The sequence below is a fragment of the Melanerpes formicivorus genome, unplaced genomic scaffold (assembly GCF_026170545.1).
Source record: "Melanerpes formicivorus ecotype bairdi unplaced genomic scaffold, bMelFor1.0.p_v2 SCAF_408, whole genome shotgun sequence".
Taxonomy (NCBI): Eukaryota; Metazoa; Chordata; class Aves; order Piciformes; family Picidae; genus Melanerpes; species Melanerpes formicivorus.
Genome location: NW_027142760.1, coordinates 95,311 through 115,258, shown reverse-complemented (window position 1 = coordinate 115,258; position 19,948 = coordinate 95,311). Strand labels below are relative to the sequence as shown.

Sequence of the window (19,948 nt, the reverse complement as noted above, 5' to 3'; positions counted from 1 at the left end):
CACTGCCACAGCTTGTGCCTCACCTTAGGGGCAGGATGCCAGAGGTGGCAGCTGTGGGGAGGAGCAGACAGGAGAGGTGACCCTCAGCTGCCCAACACGGGATTGCAGCCCATGGGTGGCATCTTCAGGAGGAAGCTGAAGGATCACCAGGGTCATGCCTCCTCTTCGATGGCCCAGAAGGACTCTCTCCTTTCTGTCTTCCATCCTGATCCATGTGTTCCTGAATCCAGTTTCAGACTTCAACTCCTGAATCCAGTCCAGTCTGGGACTTCTCCAGTGCTAGCTCCCAGCATCAGTGGTGCCAATGGTGCCATCATTGCTGTCAGGGGTTGTGTTCCCTATTGGTTCATGTCTTTTTGTCTCTATCCCATGGCATTGTTCTCCTTTCCATCCCAGCTGGTTTAGTTTCTTTCCCACCCCATCAGCCTCTCTCCTTCTGCCCTTTGGGAAAGCAGAGGGGTTCATGGAGCCTCTGTCACTTGCCTGGTGGGCAGCCCAGCCATAACCCTTGATAAAACTAAGAGTTTTAGGAGGAAAAACAGTTTTTAGAAGTGTGGGAGAGAGTGGAATGGAATGAACAGTCCCTCAGCAACAGAAATGTCTTCAGTGCTACGATACTCAGCACACTGCAGGCTTTCCCTCCTCCAGAACACCCATTTAATGCTGCTGGATGCTCTAAAATGTGCCACATGAGGACTTACCAATGCCCATGATGGAAGGGTCACAGCCAGATGAGTGATAGGCTACAATTCTTGCCAGAGGAGTAAGGCTGTGCTTCTTCAGTGCTGCCTCACTGGCAATGATGACTGCACCAGCTCCATCACACACCCCCTTGCAGTGAGAGAGAAGAACATCCTTAGCAGAGGAAAACACCAACAAACCAAAAGCCCTCTCTTTTTAAACTAAATAATGCTGCCCAGAAACCCCCCTTGAGCCCAAGGTACTCTTAACAGACAACTGTATTATTGTTTACTCCAACCTTGCACTCTTCTGTGGACTGTGAAAAGAAGTTGAATTAATGTCAAGCTGAATTAATTTCAATGTTTTAGGAAGGCAATTTTTTTTTTGGGCCACTTAAAGAGTCTTCCTGGCACTCCCAGTATCATTCTGCAGGCTTTAAAGTTAACACTGCAAATACTGGACAAGGTAAGATCAGTTTGGTTGGAAAAGACCTCTAAGATCATCAAGGCCAACCATTAACCCAGCACTTCCACCACTGAACCATGGCCCTCAGTATCACAACCACAGAACTTAGAAATCCCTCCAGGGATGGGGACTCTTCCACTGCCCTGGGCAGTCTCCTCCAGGCTCTGACAACTTTTTGAGGAACAAATAGTTCCTCATGTCCAACCTAAACATAGCCTGGTGTAACATGAGGCCATTTCCTCTTGTCCTATCACTTTCTCCTTTGGAGAAGAGACCAACCTCCACCTGGCTCCAGCCTTCTTTCAGGGAGCTGTAAAGAGCCAGAAAGTCTCCCCTCAGCCTCCTTTTCTTCAGGCTGAACCCCAGGTCACTGTTCAGGCTGCTCCTCACCAGCCCTGTTCACCCAACCCTTCACCAATTTCATTGTTCTTCTCTGGACCCACTCCAGCCCCTCAGTGTCCTTCATGGAGTGAGGAGCCCAAAACTGCACCCAGGATTCAAGGTGTGGCTTAACCAGTGCCAAATACAGGGGGGCAATCCACACTCTGGTCCTGCTGGCCACACCACTGCTGATCCAAGCCGGAATACTGGTGGCCTCCTTGGCCACCTGGGCACATGCTAGCCCATCATCAGCTGAATGTACACCAGCACCCCTAGGTCCTTTTCTGCCAGGCAGCTTTCCACCCACTCTGCCTCAGTGTTCATAGGGTTTCAAGAACAAAGTGTAGGACATGGCACTTCACCTTGTTGAACTGCACCCCACTGGCCACATCCAGTGGACTTGCCTGAGGGCCAAGCCCAGAGAGTGGTGGTGAATGGTGCCACTGCCAGCTGGCAGCCAGGCACTAGTGCTGCCCCCCAGGGATCAGTGCTGCGCCCCATCCTGTTCAATATCTTTACTGATGATCTGGATGAGGGCATTGAGTCCATCATCAGTAAATTTGCTGACAACACCAGGCTGGGCGCAGGAGTTGATCTGTGAGAGGGCAGAAGAGCTCTGCAGAGGGACCTCAACCAACTGGACAGATGGGCAGAGGCCAACAGGATGGCATTCAACAAGTCCAAGTGCCAGGGGCTGCACTTTGGCCACAGCAACCCCAGGCAGAGCTACAGGCTGGGGTCAGAGTGGCTGGAGATCTGACAAAAAGTAAGGGACCTGGGGGTGCTGATTGACAGCCACCTAAACATGAGCCTGCAGTGTGCCCAGGGGGCCAAGAAGGCCAAGGGCATCCTGGCCTGCATCAGGAAGAGTGTGACCAGCAGGAGCAGGGAAGTCATTATGCCCTGTACTCTGTACTGGTTAGGCCACACCTTGAGTCCTGTGTCCAGTTCTGGGCTCCTCAGTTTAAGAAGGACATTGAGACTCTTGAATGTGTCCAGAGAAGGGCAACAAAGATGGGGAGGGGTCTGGAGCACAGCCCTGTGAGGAGAGGCTGAGGGAGCTGGGGTTGCTTAGCCTGGAGAAGAAGAGGCTCAGGGGAGATCTTCTTGCTCTCTCTAACTCCCTGAAGGGAGGATGTAGCCAGGTGGGGGTTGGACTCATCTCCCAGGCACCCAGCACGAGAACAAGAGGACACAGTCTTAAGCTGCACCAGGGTAGGTTGTTAGGAGGAAGTTCTTCTCAGAAAGAGAGATTGGCCATTGGAATGTGCTGCCCAGGGAGGTGATGGAGTCCCCATCCCTGGAGGTGTTTAGGAAGAGCCTGTATGTGGCACTTGGTGCCATGGTTTAGTTGATCAGATGGTGTTGGGTGATAGGTTGGACTTGATGATCTCTGAGGTCTTCACCAACCTGGTTAATTCTATTCTATTCTATTCTATTCTATTCTATTCTATTCTATTCTATTCTATTCTATTCTATTCTATTCCATCCCTCTGTAGATCTTCCCAATCCTCAAGCACACTGGTGCCCATCTTTGTGTCATCTGCAAACTTACCTTTGATAAAAATACTGAAAGAGAACTGGCCCCAGGACTGACCCCCAGGGAGCACCACTTGTGACCAGCACATGGTACTATTAATTATAAAAGATACTTTACAGACTGATTGTGCCTGTGGTCTGGTTTAGGCAGGAATTCAGATGATATGCTCCCAGTGGCTTAAAGAATATTGATTAATTGATTAACATAATGATTGTGAGAGGAACTGTCTGTAATGACATGCTCTTTAGGGACTCAGATTGCTCTGGGTAAGAACAAAGGGTGGTTGGGACTAGAGAGGATTCTCATTGTGGTACAAAGATGAGCAGCAGCAGCTTCATTGATAATATGACACATGGTTTGTGAAGTGAATGTTTATCAATCACCTTCAAAAGGAAGCAGATAATTAATTCTACACATCCCCTTGTGGTAGTTTTAGGCAGATGCCTAGGAAAAATTTTCCACAGACTGAGCAGAGAAGTGGCAGAATGTAAATAAACTACCACTGGATGTGAAAGGGAAAATAATGATAAGGTCTAAAGCCCTGTGAGGAGAGGTTGAGGGAGCTGGGGTTGCTTAGCCTGGACAAGAGGAAGCCCAGGGGAGACCTCATTGCTGTCTACAGCTACCTGAAGGGAGGTTGGAGCCAGCTGGGGGTTGGTCTCTTCTCCCAGGCACCCAGCACCAGAACAAGAGGACACAGTCTCAAGCTGTGCCAGGGGAGGTTTAGGCTGGAGGTGAGGAGAAAGTTCTTCCCAGAAAGAGTAATTGGGCATTGGAACATGCTGCCCAGGGAGGTGGTGGAGTCACCATCCCTGGAGGTGTTCAAGAAAGGCTTGGATGTGGCACTTGGGCCATGGTTTAGTTGTCAGGAGGTGTTAGGTATTAGGTAATAGGTTGGACCTGATGATCTCTGAGGTCTTTCCCAACCTGGTTGATTCTGTGAATAATCCCACTGGTCTCATTACTAACATAAAGTCAGTTTTGTAAACCAACTCCTCCTCTTTTCAACTTCTGTGCTCTAGCTGACATTAGTAGGTGCTTTTGCTTGGCTGTCACGGATCTTGGCTGCATTTCCTGTTGTGACTAAGTACTCTCTGCTCTATCTCTCTCTCTTCAGGTTGGGGGGAAGGGAGCAGAGAAGGGAAAGCTGTTGGTAACCCCCTGGTTTTGTCCAGGGGGGTTCTGGTGTTGTATACTTTGTACATATTCATTGCATTTTGTATTTCTAGAATGTAGTTTTGCTTGCAAATAGTTTCATTTGCTTTCAACTGAGCTGGTCTGGCAAATTTTATCTGAGGGGGTAAGTTCAACCCACCACACCACTGCAGGCACCAACTGCAGAATTAAAGGATGAGAAGGAGGTGTCCATGGTTCAGTGGCAACCCAGAGGAGCAAACTTTAGGGGAAGAGAACAGAAGAGAATAGAACTAACCAGGTTGGAAAAGACCTTTGAGATCATCAAGTCCAACCTACCACCCAACACCATCTAATCAACTAAACTATGGCACCAAGTGCCACATCCAATCTCTTCCTAAACACCTCCAGGGGTGGTGACTGCCTGGGCAGCACATCCCAATGGCCAATCTCTCTTTCTGGGAAGAACTTTCTCCTCACCTCCAGCCTAAACCTCCCCTGGCACAGCTTGAGACTGAATCCCCTTGTTCTGGTGCTGGTTGCCTGGGAGAAGAGACCGACCCCCACCTGGCTACAACCTCCCTGCAGGGAGTTGGAGAGAGCAAGAAGGTCTTCCCTGAGCCTCCTCTTCTCCAGGCTAAGCAACCCCAGCTCCCTCAGCCTCAGGGCTTGTGCTGGAGACCCCTCCCCAGCTTCATCTGCTGTTCTAGAGCTGGAAGAGTCAATGAGGGGCAGTCAGCTGCAGAATGAGGAATCGCTTTGGTCAGCAGACACCTCTGCCAGCCAAAGGTGGGTTGGTGCAACAGGAACACAGCACCAGTAACAGTGGAGAACCTCAGAGGTGTCACAACCCAAGGCTTTGACGTACTCACTGAAGCATTCCCAGCTGTGACTGTTCCATCCTTTTTAAAGACAGCTGGGAGTTTTGCCAGCTGCTCCAGAGTGGTCTGGGGTTTTGGGTGCTCGTCCTTTTGCACAGTTTCTTTCCCTTTCTTCGTTTTCACTTCCAGTGGTGCCATCTCAGCATTGAAGTAACCAGCGTCTTGAGCTGCAAGCAGAAAGGAAAATAAAAGGATTCTGATAAAAATATCAGGAGGATTGCAGCAATCCTGTCTTCATGGGCACACAACTTTTGCTCTATTTTAACCAAGAGGTCAGGGACAGCTTTATGGTGTTTAAACAGGCTGGCTTGGGGTTTTAGTGTTTGTTTGGGTTTTGAGAAACTGGGCAAAAACTTGACAAACACATTCTGAAACTCCTCCAAAGTCTCGAAGAAGAAAGTGTTATTTCAGCTTTACATAACTGAACTACTCAGCTGGCACTTAGCTGTCAATATTCAGGCAGCTGAAGGCTACCTTCTGCCTCCACAATGTTTATATGAATGGGCAGATTTAAAGCCAAGCCAATTCCTACCTCCAAAAACCTGAACCAAGACCCTCAGCCACTTCAAACTGTTCCACACATCTTTAAAGGATTTAAAGCTAAAGATACTGGACTTGATATTTAGATTTTCAACACATTCCACAAAGTCTTTTTCTTTATTGATTAGCCACAGGACTCCCTTTAGTGTGGAATAAGGTCCTGCCTCTCCAACCTGATCTCCTTCTATGATCAGGTGACTGCCTGGTGGATGTGGGGCAGGCTGTGGATGTGGTCTACCTGGACCTCAGCAAGGTCTTTGACACTGTCCCCCACAGCAAACTGCTGGCTAAGCTGTCAGCCCCTGGCTTGGACAGCAGCACTCTGAGCTGGGTTAGGAACTGGTTGGAGGCTGAGCCCACAGAGTGGTGGTGAATGGTGCCACAGCCAGCTGGCAGCCAGGCACCAGTGGTGTGCCCCAGGGATCAGTGCTGGGTTCTGTGCTCTTTAACATCTTCATTGATGATCTGGATGAGGGCATTGAGTCAGTCATCAGCAAGTTTGCAGATGACACCAAGTTAGGAGCAGATGTTGGTCAGTTAGAGGGCAGAAGGGCTCTGCAGAGGGACCTCGACCGACTGGACAGATGGGCAGAGGCCAACAGGATGGCATTCAACAAGTCCAAGTGCCAGGGGCTGCACTTTGGCCACAGCAACCCCATGCAGAGCTACAGGCTGGGGTCAGAGTGGCTGAGATCTGACAAACAGAGAGGGACCTGAGGGTGCTGATTGACAGCTGCCTAAACATGAGCCAGCAGTGTGCCCAGGTGGCCAAGAAGCCCAATGGCATCCTGGCCTGCATCAGGAACAGTGTGGCCAGCAGGAGCAGGGAAGTCATTGTGCCCTGTGCTCTGCATTGGTTAGGCCACACCTTGAGTACTGTGTCCAGTTCTGGGCCCCTCAATTTAAGAAGGACATTGAGAGACTTGAAGGTGTCCAGAGAAGGGCAACAAGGCTGGGGAGAGGCCTTGAGCACAGCCCTGTGAGGAGAGGCTGAGGGAGCTGGGGTTGCTTAGCCTGGAGAAGAGGAGGCTCAGGGGTGACCTCATTGCCCTCTACAACTACCTGAAAGGTGGTGGTAGGCAGGCAGGGGTTGGTCTCTTCTCCCAGGCAAGCAGCACCAGAACAAGAGGACATAGTCTCAAGCTGCACCAGGGGAGGTTTAGGCTGGAGGTGAGGAGAAAGTTCTTCACTAAGCGAGTCGTTGGTCATTGGAAATGTGCTGCCCAGGGAGGTGGTGGAGTTGCCATCCCTGGAGGTGTTCAAGAGGGGATTGGATGTGGCACTTGGTGCCATGGTTTAGTCATGAGGTCTGTGGTGACAGCTTGGACTCAATCTTTGAGGTCTCTTCCAAGCTTAGTGATACTAAGATGAGGAGAAACTTCTTTGCTGTGAGGATGCTGGAGGCCTCAAGCAGGATGGCCAGATGGGATGTGGAGTCTCCTCTGCAGAGATTCCAAACCCACCTGAACACTGTGATCCTGAACAACCTGCTGTGTGTGCCCTTGCAATGGATGATCTCCAGAGGTCCCTTTCAACCCATGCAATGCTGGAATTCTATGAACTGGTTATAAGAAACAGAAATACAAACAGCAAGGTAGAATCCTAGAAAGCAAGACAGAAGCAAAGGCCTCTTCAGGGACAAAGTTTCTATCAAAGGCTCAAGGAATGGCAGGAATTAGCTGGAAGATCAGGAGGGAAAGTAACAGACAACTCAGTTGTTACAAGAGCTCTGCTACTGCCATTGAAAAAATACAGAATCTTCCTTCAAGATAAAAAGATGATAAAAAGCACCATCATTAGAATCTAAAACTATGCTTAGATCTTTGCTCCTCAAGTTCCTCTTTGGGTTGTAATGGATGTCGAAGCCCCAGCATGACCATTACATATTCTACTGGCTTTTGGCCTACCATCCTCTACACCATCAAGTTCACAGCAACCCAATGTCTCTACAGTACAAGAGAATCACAGAATGGTTTATGTTGGAAAGGGCCTCTAAAGCTCACCCAGTCCAACGCCCCTGCAGTCAGTAGGGACATCCCCAACCACAGCAGGTTGCTCACAGCCCCAAACAACCTCACCTGCAATGCTGCCAGGGATGGGACATCTACCACATTTTCTGGGCAGCCTGGGACAGGCTCTCAGCACCCTCTCTGTCAAACACTTCTTCCTTCTCTCCACTCCCAATCTCTCTCTTTTAATTTCCAATCATCACCTCATGTCCTCTCACAACAGGCCCTGACAAAAAGTCTGGCCCCAGGTTCCTTCTAGGCCCCTTCAAGCCCTGCAAGGCCACCAGAAGGTCTCCCTGGAGCCTTCGCTTCTCCAGGCTGCCCAAGCCCAACTCTCTCAGCCTGGAGCCTCCCAGCAGAGCCCTTCCAGCCCTGCCAGCATTGCTGTGGCTTCCTCTGGCCCTGCTCCAACAGCTCCCTGGCTGTGCTGAGCACTCCAGAGCTGCCCCAGCACTGCAGGGGGGGTCTGAGCAGGGCCCAGCAGAGGGGCAGAATCCCCTCCTGCCCCTGCTGCCCACACTGCTGGGGATCAGCCCAGCACAGGGCTGGCTCTGGGCTGGGAGCACTCAGTGCCAGCTCATGGCCAGCTCTGCACACACCAGCACCCCCAAATCCTTCTGCACAGGGCTGCTCTCTAGCCCTTTATCCCCCAGCCTGGTTTGATACTGGGGGTTGCTCAATCCAGGTGAAGGACCTCGCACTTGCGCTGGTTGAACCTCATTAAGTTCACATGTGTGCACTTCTCTATTATGCCTTTGGTCATGCAAACCAACCAGAGAATAGCTCAGACACAAACATCCTCTCTTCAGATTTCATCTCCTCCTCGTCAAACAGCATATGATTTGCAAAAGGGAAAGGATTTAGATTTAGACCATGACATATGAGCTACTTAAATATTTGCATCTGTGCTAAAAACTGACTGGTATCAGACTGTGTGGTAGTTTTAGGCTATGCATTTAAAATTTTTCACAGATCTTGAGCAGAAAAGCAGTAAAATGCAAATAAATCACTATTGGGTGTAAAAAGGAAAACAAAGATAATTGGAGATAATCCCTTTGGAGAGATAAGCCCTATAAGGACAGGCTGAGGGAGCTGGGGTTGCTTAGCCTGGAGAGGAGGAGACACAGGGAGATCCTTATCACTCTCTACAACTACCTGAAGGGAGGTTGTAGACAGGCAGAGGTTGGTCTCTTCTCCCAGGCAGCCAGTACCAGAACAAGAGGACACAGTCTCAAGCTGTACCAGGGGAGGTTTAGCCTGGAGGTTAGGAAGAAGTTCTACACAAAGAGAGTGATTGCCCATTGGGATGTGCTGCCTGGGGAGGTGGTGGAGTCACCATCCCTGGAGGTGTTCAGGAGGAGACTTCATGGGGTGCTTGGTGCCATGGGTTAGTTGTTTAGCTGGGTTGGATTGGTTGATGGGTTGGACACGATGATCTTGAAGGTCTATTCCAACCTGGTCTATTCTATTCTATATCCACCATAAGATTGGTTGTACCAAACCAATTTCTCTTCTCTTCTCACTTCTTGGCTCTGGGGAGAGATACTAACTCGCTTCTGCTTGACCTTAGCTGCATTGTTTTGGTATTAACATTCCTCTGAACCTTTCTCCCTTGTAAAGGGGGCTAAGGGGGCAGAGAGGGAGAAGCTAGCAGCTTCCCCATGTCTTTGCCCAGGGGGCTTCTTGTGCTGTTTGTTAATTGCAAACACCTGTGACTATTGTAACTCCTGGGTATTTTATACATACTCATTGCATCCCTTTGTAGGTTGGGGTCTTGGCTTGCACACACAGCTTTCACTTGCTTCCAACTGGGCTAGTCTGGCAGAGTTCATGGTGGGGGAAAATTTCAACCCAGCACAGACTGGCACTTCTGCTCCTAGATTTACTCACCAGCTTTGCACCTCTGCTGCGTTTTCAAGGCGTAGCGGTCGCAGTCCTCTCGTGTGATGTTGTGCTTTGATGCCAGGTTTTCAGCTGTAACTGCCATTGGTATCTTAACATAAGTATCTGTCAGGCCTTCCCACAGGGTGTCCTCCAACTGCACAGAGCATTATGGCAAGAGAATGGCAAAGCACAATAATGTGAACATTTATCAATGGCATAGAATCATAGAATGGTCAGGGGTGGAAGGCATCTCCAAAGCTCATCCAGTCCAACCCCCGCTGTAGGCAGCAAGGACATCCTCAACTAGGTCAGGTTGCCTCGTCAAGCCTCATCTTGACTATCTCCAGGGATGGGGCCTCAACTACCTCCCTGGGCAACCTGTTGTACTGTTCCTCTGGCCTCGTGGGGCAGAATTTATTCCTAGCATCCAATCTAAATCTGCCCTTTTCTACTTTGAAATGGTTGCCCTTCATCCTATCACTGCAAGCCTTTGTAAACATTCTCCTCCCTCCTTCTTGTAGGCCCCCTTCAGGTACTGAAACATCCTAATTATTCAGCAGCCTCTTGGAAACTCACATCTCTTTCCAAGTTTAGCTCAGGTGACCTCACTTGAGTTAAAGGTTTCTGTAGTTTAAAACATCCCAGGTGGGAAAACACCCAAGTCTAACTTCACTTAACTTGATGGAGTTGAACCACTTAACCTGATGGAGCTGGTAGCCAGTGACAAGTGGTGCTCCCCAGGGCTCAGTATTTGGCCCAGTTCTGTTTAATATCTTTATTGAGTGTTGATCTGCTCGAGGGAGAGTGACCTAGACAGGCTGGATCAATGGGGCAAGGTCACTGGAACAAAATTCAGCAAGGCCAAATGTGGGTCCTGCACTTGGGTCACAACATCACCATGAATGCTCCAGGCTTGGGCAGTGGATGGAAACTGCCCAGCAGAAAAAGACCTAGAGCTGTTGGTTGACAGCTGGCTGAACATGAGCCATTGTGTACCCAGGTGGCCAAGAAGGCCACCAGCATCCTGGCTTGAATCAGAAGCAGCATGGACAGCAGGACTAGACAAGTGATTGGCCTCGTGTACTCAGCAGTGGTGAGGCCACACCTGGAATCCTGGAGCTCTGGGCTCCTCACTCCAAGAAGAACATTGAGGGGCTGGAGCAGGTCCAGAGAAGGGCAACCAAGCTGAGGAAGGGTCTGGAGAACTCAGCTGGTGAGGAGCAGCTGAGTGAACTGGGGTTATTTATCCTGGGGAGAAGAAGGCTGAGGGGAGAACTGGCTCTCTAAAAATGCCTGAAAGGAGGCTGAAGCTAGGAGGGGACTGGACTGCTCTCCCATCCAACAAGTTATAGGACAAGAGGAAATGGTGTCAAGTTGAACCAGGGGAGGCTTAGGCTGGACATTAGGAACAATTTCTTCCCTGAGAGAGTGGTTAAGCATTTAACCAGTCTGCCCAGTGCAGTGTTGGAGTTCCCACCCCGGAGGGATTCCCAAGCTGTGCAGATGTAGTTTAGTGTTGATTTGGCAGTGTTAGGTTAATGGTTGGAATTGATCATCTTAAAGGTCTCTTCCAACCTAAATCATAATATCACAGAATCAGTCAGAGTTGGAAGGGACCACAAGGATCATCCAGTTCCAACCCCCCTGCCATGGGCAGGGACACCCCACACTACATCAGCCTGGCCACAGCCTCAGCCAGCCTGGCCTTAAACACCTCCAGGGACAGGGCCCCAACCACCTCCCTGCACAACCCATTCCAGGGCTTCACCACTCTCATGGGAAAGAACTTCCTCCTCCCCTCCAGCTTCATTCCATGCCCCCTAGTCCTATCACTCCCTGAGATCCTGAGCAGTCCCTCCCCAGCCTTCCTGGAGCCCCCTGCAGATCCTGGAAGGCCACAATGAGGTCACCTGGGAGCCTTCTCTTCTCCAGACTCAACAGCCCCAACTCCTTCAGTCTGTCCTCACAGCAGAGCAGCTCCAGCCCTCTGATCATCCTCCTGGCCCTGCTCTGGACACCTTCCAGCACCTCCAGATCCCTCTTGCCACAGGGGCTCCAGAACTGGAGGCAGGACTGCAGGTGGGGTCTCCCCAGAGCAGAGCAGAGGGGGAGAATCACCTCCCTTCCCCTGCTGGCCACACTTCTCCTGATGCAGCCCAGGCTCTGCTTGGCTTTCTGGGCTGCAAGTGCACACTGAGAGCTCCTGCTGAGCTTCTCCTCCCCCAGCACCCCCAAGGCTCTCTCCTCAGGGCTGCTTTCCAGCCAGTCCCTGCCCAGCCTGCATTTGTGCCTGGGATTGCCTCCAGCCAGCTGCAGGACCCTGCCCTTGCTCTTGTTGAACCTCCTGAGGCTGGCTTGTGCCCACCTCTCCAGCCTGTCCAGCTCCCTCTGGATGGCCTCCCTTCCCTCCAGCCTGTCTGCTGCACCACACAGCTTGGTGTCATCAGCAAACCTGCTGAGGGTGCACTCAATGCCACTGTCCATGGCACCCACAAAGATGTTGAACAAGACAGGTCCCAGGACTGATCCCTGAGGGACTCTGCTTGTCCCTGGCCTCCACTGGCCTCTGTGATTCTAATAATGTCTGACTATATGGGTAATGTCTGAACACAGATCAATGCTCTGAACAACTGAACCTGGATCTAAGCTCCAATAATTTCACTTGCAAGGATTTAGTGCCTATATGCCTGCTACTTTCACTACATAAACATGACTTTTTTCAGTGAGGAGGCAAAAAAGCAACCAACAAAGAAGGAAAGGGAAAACACTAGACCTTGAGTTCTGCTCCAAATCTGGTTCCAAATCGGATGTTGCGGACCGCATAATGAGCCTGGCTCATACTCTCAGCTCCACCACAGAGGACAACTTCTGACTCATTGAGGCAAATCTCCTGTTCAAAGAAAAACACAACAGATCTAGGATTTAATTTGCTGGTTTTGTGAGACACCTGTTTTAGAAAAGGAACTTTTCACCTAGTCATGCACCCAGCATGAAATCAAAGGAAAGCCTCAAAAAGCAACAATTCCTCAGTGGCAAAGTGCAGAGAACAAATGCAGTCTCAGAGCAGTCAAAGTCCTGCTTCCTGAAAATGGTCCTGGTCAGTGCTGCCCCTTCCCAGCTCAGTCCCTGCTCACTGAAGCACTTTCTGCAGCTCAGGGCAGGTAGGAACAGCCAGGTGCTGCTCCTAGCAGTGACCATGCTGGTGGGCAGAGCTCCTGCCAAGGGCTGGCTGCAGAGAGGCTCTGCCTGACTTGATCCTGGGCACACCAAAGGCACTTCCACACCTTGTGCCACACCTTGGGGGGCAGGAAGTCAGAAGTGGCATCTGCAGGGAGCAGCAGACAGGAGAGGTGACCTTCAACTGCCCAACAAGGGATTGCAGCCCATGGGTGGCATCTTCAGGAGAAAGCTTAGAGATTGCCAGGGCCCAGCCTCTTCTTCACTGGCTGCTGTCCCAGGAGGACTCTGTCCCTTCTGCTTTCCATCTTGACCCGCAAGTTCCTGAATCCAGTTCCCATCTGCTGCTGAGGCCAGTCTGGGACTTCTCCAGTGCTTGCCCCCAGCATCAGTGGTGCCAATGGTGCCGTCATAGCCATGATGGGTTGTGCTCCATATTGGTTTGTGTCTTTTTGTCTCTATTTCATGGTATTGCTCTCCTTTACACCCCAGCTGGTTTAATTTCTTTCCCATTCCCAAAGACTCTCTCCTTCCCTTTCTCAAGACAAGGGGGTTCACAAAGTGCAACTGTCATTTTTCTGATGGCCAGCTCAGCCCTGACCCTTGACAGACAGTAACTTGTAATACACATTTGAGATGATTAGTTAATCGTTATTATGACTCATTTTCAGAGTACCTGCTGGGATGCTTTCTATGGCTACCACAAATTTTGTGCACACTTAAGCAGTTCAGAAGAGAAGCTTGCAGCTTTGTTGTGCACCAGGAAAGAAGAGAAATATTAGCTGCAGTGATAAAACACCACGTCTGGAGCAGACCTCACAACCCCACTTTCTGATCTGAGGGGCCAAATTCTCCCAACAGATTTTTTTCAGTGTAGATCAAAGCGTGGAAAACCTTTGCAGAACTCACTGGAGGAAAGAACAGTGGGAGTTAAAAATCCACATCATGGCTCATGCCAAACACCAAGGACACATTTCTACACCCATCTCTTCTCTCATGTTTAAGTCTGATAAAGGTTACAACTAACAGAGAGGAAAGAAAAAAGACCTTTGTACCTGACATCCAGTGGCAATGGACTGGAAACCAGAGCCACAGAGTCTGTTGACAGTGAGGGCTGGAACTGGGACAGGAACTCCCACTCTCAAACCAACATGTCGTGCAATGTAGATGGCGTCCGCGGCGGTCTGTGGAGAGAACCAAGCAGAGGTTTTGCTACACTCCAGCATCTCTAGGAAGTGAAAGCCTGGATGGGAAGTCAGTGTCACTGCATCACAGTGTATGTTCAACAGAAATCCTGGGCCCTAGGAATAGCTTCATAAACACACCTTCCTGTGTGACCAAAAGAGACCAATGTCTCTACACAGTAACACGAAATCGTTCCGGTTGGAAAAAGACCTTTTAGGTTCATCAAGTACAACAGCTAACCCAGCACTGCCAGGTCACCTCTAAACCATGTCCCTCTGCACCACAACTACAGGGCTTTTAATCCCCTCCAGGGATGGGGATTCAATCACCTCCTTCCCTGGGGAGCCTGTTCCAGTGTTTGAGAGTCCTTTCATTGAAGAAGTTTCTTGTAATGACTAGTCTAAACCTCCCCTGCTGTGACTTGAGCCCATTTCCTCTTGTCCTACTGCTTGCTCCTTGGAAGAACAGACCAGCCCCCACCTGGCTCCAACCTGCTCTGAGGGAGTTGTAGAGAGCCAAGTCTTTCCTCAGCCCCCTTGTCTCCAGGCTTAATAACCCCAGGCCCCTCTGCTGCTCCTCACAAGACTTGTGCTCTAGAGCCTTCACCAGTTTTGTTGCTCTGCTTTAGACAAGGGGTGATGGATTTAAACTGAAAAAGGGAGATCCAGACTAGACAGAAAGAAATGGGTGGTGAGACACTGACCCAGGCTGCCCAGAGAGGTGGGACATGCTTCATCCTTGGCAACATTCCAGGCTGGAGAGGGCTCAGAGTAACTTGCTCTAATTGAAGATGTCCCAACTGACTGCAGAGGGCTTGGACTAGATGACCTTTAAAGGTCCCTTCCAATTGAAACCGCTCTGTGATTGTACTCACCCATTTCATGTCTGTCTTTGGTTTAATCTTGGCTGCAATGCAGAGGGCAATATCTACAGGGCAAGATGACACAAATAATTCCTGCCAAGTAAATCTTCTGTGCTACCAACCTGGATGACATTGCCGACAACAACACTGTCAATGATCTCGGGAGAGACCTTGCCAGCAGCCAAGGCAGCTCGAGCTGCATGTTCTGTCAGGTCAGTGGCTGTGAAGCCCTTCAGCAATCCTCCATAGGACCCAAAAGGAGTTCTCTTTGCTGCAACAATGAAGACACCTGAAAGAGAAGCAGGAGTTACCCAGATGGGCAGGGAAGGTAGGCAGAGTCAGCGCTCAGGATGAAAAGCTGGGAAGATTGCAGAGGTACCTCTCTTCAGCAGAGTTTTCAAAACCAAACCAGGTATTTTGAATACTGGGTGGAGAAAAGAGGCTGTCACACCACAGGGGATGTCAAAAGGACAGGGCAGGCTCTTGTCACTGGTGCCCAGTCGTAGGACAAGGGCCAACAGGCACAAACCGGAACCCAGGAGGTTCCATGTCAATAGGAGGAGAAACTTCTTTGCTGTGAGGGTGCTGGAGGCCTGGAGCAGTCTGCCCAGAGAGGTTGTGGAGTCTCCTCTGGAGAACTTCCAAAACCTACTTGGCCATTGTGCTGCTGTGGGTGCCCCTGCTTTAGCAGATGATCTCCAGGGGTCCCACCCAACCCCCACCATGCTGGGATCCTATGATCTAAACTGCATTAGCCATCAGTCTCCTAACTTTTGAGGAAGAAAATCCCATTTTCAATAGCCAGGAGAGCATGTGCAAACACACATATAGAAATACAGTGGTCAGAAGTGGTCTGTAAGAACTTCAGTGTGGGAGAAGGTGTCTCTGAACCAACCTCTACCCCTACAGAGTGCCTGTTGCAGCAGTTCCCTGCTTCTGTGCACAGAAACATGTGGGAAGCAGCCTGTGAACTTTCACCCAGTTGAACAACAGAGCTCACACATCCCTTTTCTACAGCTGCCATGAAACATCCACAGTTATTTTGAGCACCATTGGAAGGATAAATATAGACCTAAGAATGAAAATGCCTCTTCATTAAGCTACTCATGGACACCATCCTCAGGTCCCGTGAGCCACATTCTCTGCCTGGTTTCTCAGGGAGAGGGTGCTCCTCTGTCTCATACATATTTGGATCCCAGGCTGCTTCATTTATAGAAAAGGACTTTCCAAACTGGTGAAGGTCAAGCTTGCACCACTGACAAGGACTTGAACACAACGTTGAGATCTGAAACAGGTAATGAACATGCTCAGAAGATCAGGAAACAGCCTGAGGCAGACTAAGCAAAAATTGCAGCTAAAAAGGATAAAGGTGAATGCAAAACCCAATGTGGCTTTCACAGAACTGTTTGTTTGGAAAAGCCCTTCAACAAGACCCAGCACTGGCAGGTCATCAGTAAACCACATCCCTCAGCACCACATGGTTTTGAAATCCCTCCAGGCAGGAGGACTCCACCACAGCTCTAAGCAGCCTGGTCCAGGCCTTGGCAACCCTTCTGGGTAAAAACAAGTGCTCCTAATGTCCAAACTAAACTCTCCCTGGCCATTTCCTCTTGTCCTGTCACTTCTTCCTTGGAGACCAAAAACCTACCTGTCTCCAGCCTCCTTTCAGGGAGCTATAGAAAGCCAGAAGGTCCCTCCCTCAGCCTCCTTCTCTCCAGGCTGAACAACTCAAAAATCAAAGAATCACAGAATGTTAGGGGTTGGAAGGGACCTCGAATGCTCATCCAGTCCAACCCCCCACCAGAGCAGGACCACCTAGAAACACATCCAGGTGGGTTTTGCATATCTCCAGAGAGGGAGACTCCAGAACTGCCCCCACCCCAGGCAGCCTGTTCCAATATTCCATCACCCACAAAGTGAAAAAAGCTTTCCTCATGTTTACATGGAACAGCTCCACGTCCCTCAGCTGCTCCTCACAAGGGTCTGTTGTCCAGACCCTTCACTGTTCTTTTCTGGAGATGCTCCAGACCCTCTATGTCCTTCTTGGAATGAGGGGCCCAAAACTGAACCTGGGAATCATGCTGTGGCCTTACCAGTGCTGAGCACAGGGAGACAATCCTTGCCCTAGTCCTGCTGGCCACACTATTTCTGATCCAAGCCACCATCCTGTTGACCTTCTTGGCCACATGCTGGCTCATCTTCAGTGGCTGTTGACCAACGCCTCAGGGTCTTTTGCCACCAGGAAAGCCATGAAGATAGCAGCACAGAGGAACACCCTCTAACCCTGATGCTGGCTCTGATACCTACCTTCTGGGGTACCTGCTAACCAAACAGTTTTTACTTTGGTAGTAAGTATTTTCTCCAAAAAAAAGCTGAAAAAACCTGAACTGGCACCAGGTGCAAACCACCACAAGGTGTCTTAACAGAGGTGAGGATGCTTTAACTGATTTATAGTTGTGGAAAACAGTCACTGCAGAATTAGTTCAAGTTACAGATTTAAATTCAGAGCAGCAATCTGCATTTATCTGTCCAAAAGGTAACAATAATTGATGGGATGCTATTTGAGTCTTCATTAAATGTTAACAACACTTGCAAAACCAGGCCCCTTAGCTCTTTTATGCACAACCTCATGTTCCCAAACTAATCTCCCCTGCAGTAAAGCAGGCCTTTGATATTTATCTTGCCACCACTCCTCCTGCCCACTGGATTTCTGCCCCTCTTGTCTCCTCCAAAACTGCAGCAACAAGGCTCTGCTGTGGACCTGCCCAAGCTTAAAGAACTTGCTCTCCTCCCTTTTGGCCAGGTTGTTGGTTATCCACATTATCTGCTGAATCACATATGTCCTGCTGACATACAAACAAATGCTCTGGGGGTGAGGATGGAACTTTGCCCTTAAGCCTCCCTTTCACAATACCATTTCTCCCTCTCTTTCATCATGCCTGTTCCAGAATGCAAACCTGAGCAGGAGATGAAGACTAACCCAGAGTCAGGAGGAAGGGAGGGGTTAATTTTAACGTGGATCAGTTCTGCACTCAAGCTCACCTTCTGGCTGCTCAATGAAACATAATTGCAGGCATTAAAACATAAATCCCTCCACAAAATTTCAGGAGGGGTAACAAGGGGTAGCTGAAGTCCTAAAGCTCCACTAGTGTGCAACATGACCAAGACAAGGCTTGGATAAGTCTCTGCAGTTTTCCAGGGTGATCAACATTGGGTGAGAGCAGAATGCTTCCAAATGGATGAGGATGTGGAAACTTTAGGGGCTAGAAAGCAAAGGTCACTCTTATCAAACACTCAAGACATCATTTGATCTCATTTGGTTAAACACTTGCTGTCAAACAGGGATCTGCCAGTACAGGTCTGAGAATGTTTCAGACCTATACCAACAGATCCCTGTTTGACAGCAACATTTCAACAACATTTCTCAAACAGGGTATTTCTTCCTCAGATCCTATTTTTTAATGCCTAAACCCCAACTGTTAAGGAGCAAGAAAAGCATATAAAAAAAAAGAAAAAAGATATATATACCCTGTCAAGAGAGAAAAGAAGCTCCTGAAAGAGACACAGAAAATGATCACCTAACAAGCATGGGCAAAGCTGCTCTGCATTATCCATTTCAGCAGCAGAGCACAACAGAATTACTGCAACACTGACCAGACAGGCTTTGGGCACTGAAAGCTCAATCTGTGATTTACAGGCAGGATATTACTTAAGTAGCAAAGCACTGCCAAATAGATGACCAAAAAAAAATGCCCTTTTGGATACGTTTCAGCTTTGTTTTTTTAAGCCAGAGTAGGCATGAGAGGGTGCATTTTACCTCGTTTTTAAGAGAGGCATAAAGCACTTCTTCAGACAAAACACTCAGACAGAAGTTGTTCTGCACTGTCGGCGGCAGAACAGGTAGGGGCTGGATGGGACAGAAGGAACTTTGTCACCGACACCTGGAGTGCCACTCCAAGTGACACGGGCAGCTACCCGACACGCCTAGGCAGCCTTTTGCGGGTTCGTCCGTACCACAGCTAACTGAAGCACTACAGAAAGTCAAACATCCTCTATTCAATACTCAAATAGCGCTCAAAGCCCCGGGGCTTGCCACCTTCCCCGCCCCCCGCACCTCAGCGCTTTAAGGCTTTATCTCCAGCGTTTATCACAGGGATGGGCTCACAGAGCCGCGACGAAATCCCACCCAGGAGAGCCAAGACCGGCTTTAGAGGCCCCGCTTCGGCTGTTCTGACGGACAACACAAGTTTACGGGTCTGCTATAAACCGGGCTGCCCCCCAGGGCCTGCCGGGGCGGTCACCTTTCCCCTCACACCCGCCACCCCCCAACGGAGCCAGCCTGGGCCTCGCTGCCCCTCAGGGGCCGGCCACCCCTGTTGAAAGCTCCCTGTATCCCCACGTCCCGGAGCGGGGAAGCCGCCTGCCCCGCCGCGGGGCCGACCGGAGCCTCACCCCGCAGCAACGCCATGTCCGCTGCCTCGCGCCGTCCGCTGATCCCGGCCACTCACCCGCCGCACATTCGCCGCGCCGAGGGCGGGGCGGGGCGGGAACGCCCAGGCGCTATTTCTCATTCTAAATATACGTTTTAAAATGAATAAATGAGTTTTTTAAAAAAACACTAAATTAGTAAAAGTATTTCCTTTTTCTTTTACTTGGTTTCATTTCTTTTCCCTGGCCCTGCCGTGTGCCTAAAAAGGGCGGCGCGGTGTTTGGCGAATCTGCGAGCGGGAGGTGCGGCTCGGCCTTGGCGACGGCGAAGGCGGGAAACTGGGTCCCGAGCCGTCCCGAGCCCCGCCTGCCCGAGCCCCCTCTGCTCGAGCCCCGCCTGCCCGAGCCCCACCCTGCCCGAGCCCCACCCTGCCCGAGCCCCCTCTGCTCGAGCCCCGCCTGCCCGAGCCCCCCCCTGCCCGAGCCCCCTCTGCTCGATCCCCGCCTGCCCGAGCCCCACCCTGCCCGAGCCCCCCCCTGCCCGAGCCCCCCCTGCCCGAGCCCCCTCTGCTCGATCCCCGCCTGCCCGAGCCCCACCCTGCCCGAGCCCCACCCTGCCCGAGCCCCCCCCCGCCCGAGCCCCGCCCGCCCGAGCCCCCCCTGCCAGAGCCCCCCCTGCCCGAGCCCCACCCTGCCCGAGCCCCCCCTGCCCGAGCCCCCCCTGCCCGAGCCCCGCGGCAGCCGGCGGGGAGCGTGTGCGGGGCAAACATAGGCTCGCTGA

General features: G+C 50.7%; 1 protein-coding gene across 1 annotated transcript in view; it reads right to left on the bottom strand.

Annotated features, from left to right (window-relative positions):
• ACAA2 (acetyl-CoA acyltransferase 2) overlaps positions 1-19,288 on the bottom strand; it is a 28,589-nt gene extending 9,301 nt beyond the window's left edge. Inside the window, exons 1-7 of the mRNA XM_068170520.1 lie at positions 19,192-19,288; positions 14,862-15,028; positions 13,748-13,876; positions 12,289-12,405; positions 9,522-9,669; positions 5,074-5,249; positions 702-831 (exon numbers count right to left, since the gene is read on the bottom strand). Of these exons, the coding sequence (XP_068026621.1) occupies positions 702-831; positions 5,074-5,249; positions 9,522-9,669; positions 12,289-12,405; positions 13,748-13,876; positions 14,862-15,028; positions 19,192-19,207 (883 nt within the window). The 5' untranslated portion in view covers positions 19,208-19,288. The remainder of the gene's footprint in view (positions 1-701; positions 832-5,073; positions 5,250-9,521; positions 9,670-12,288; positions 12,406-13,747; positions 13,877-14,861; positions 15,029-19,191) is intronic.
• Between the last annotated feature and the right edge of the window lie 660 nt (positions 19,289-19,948).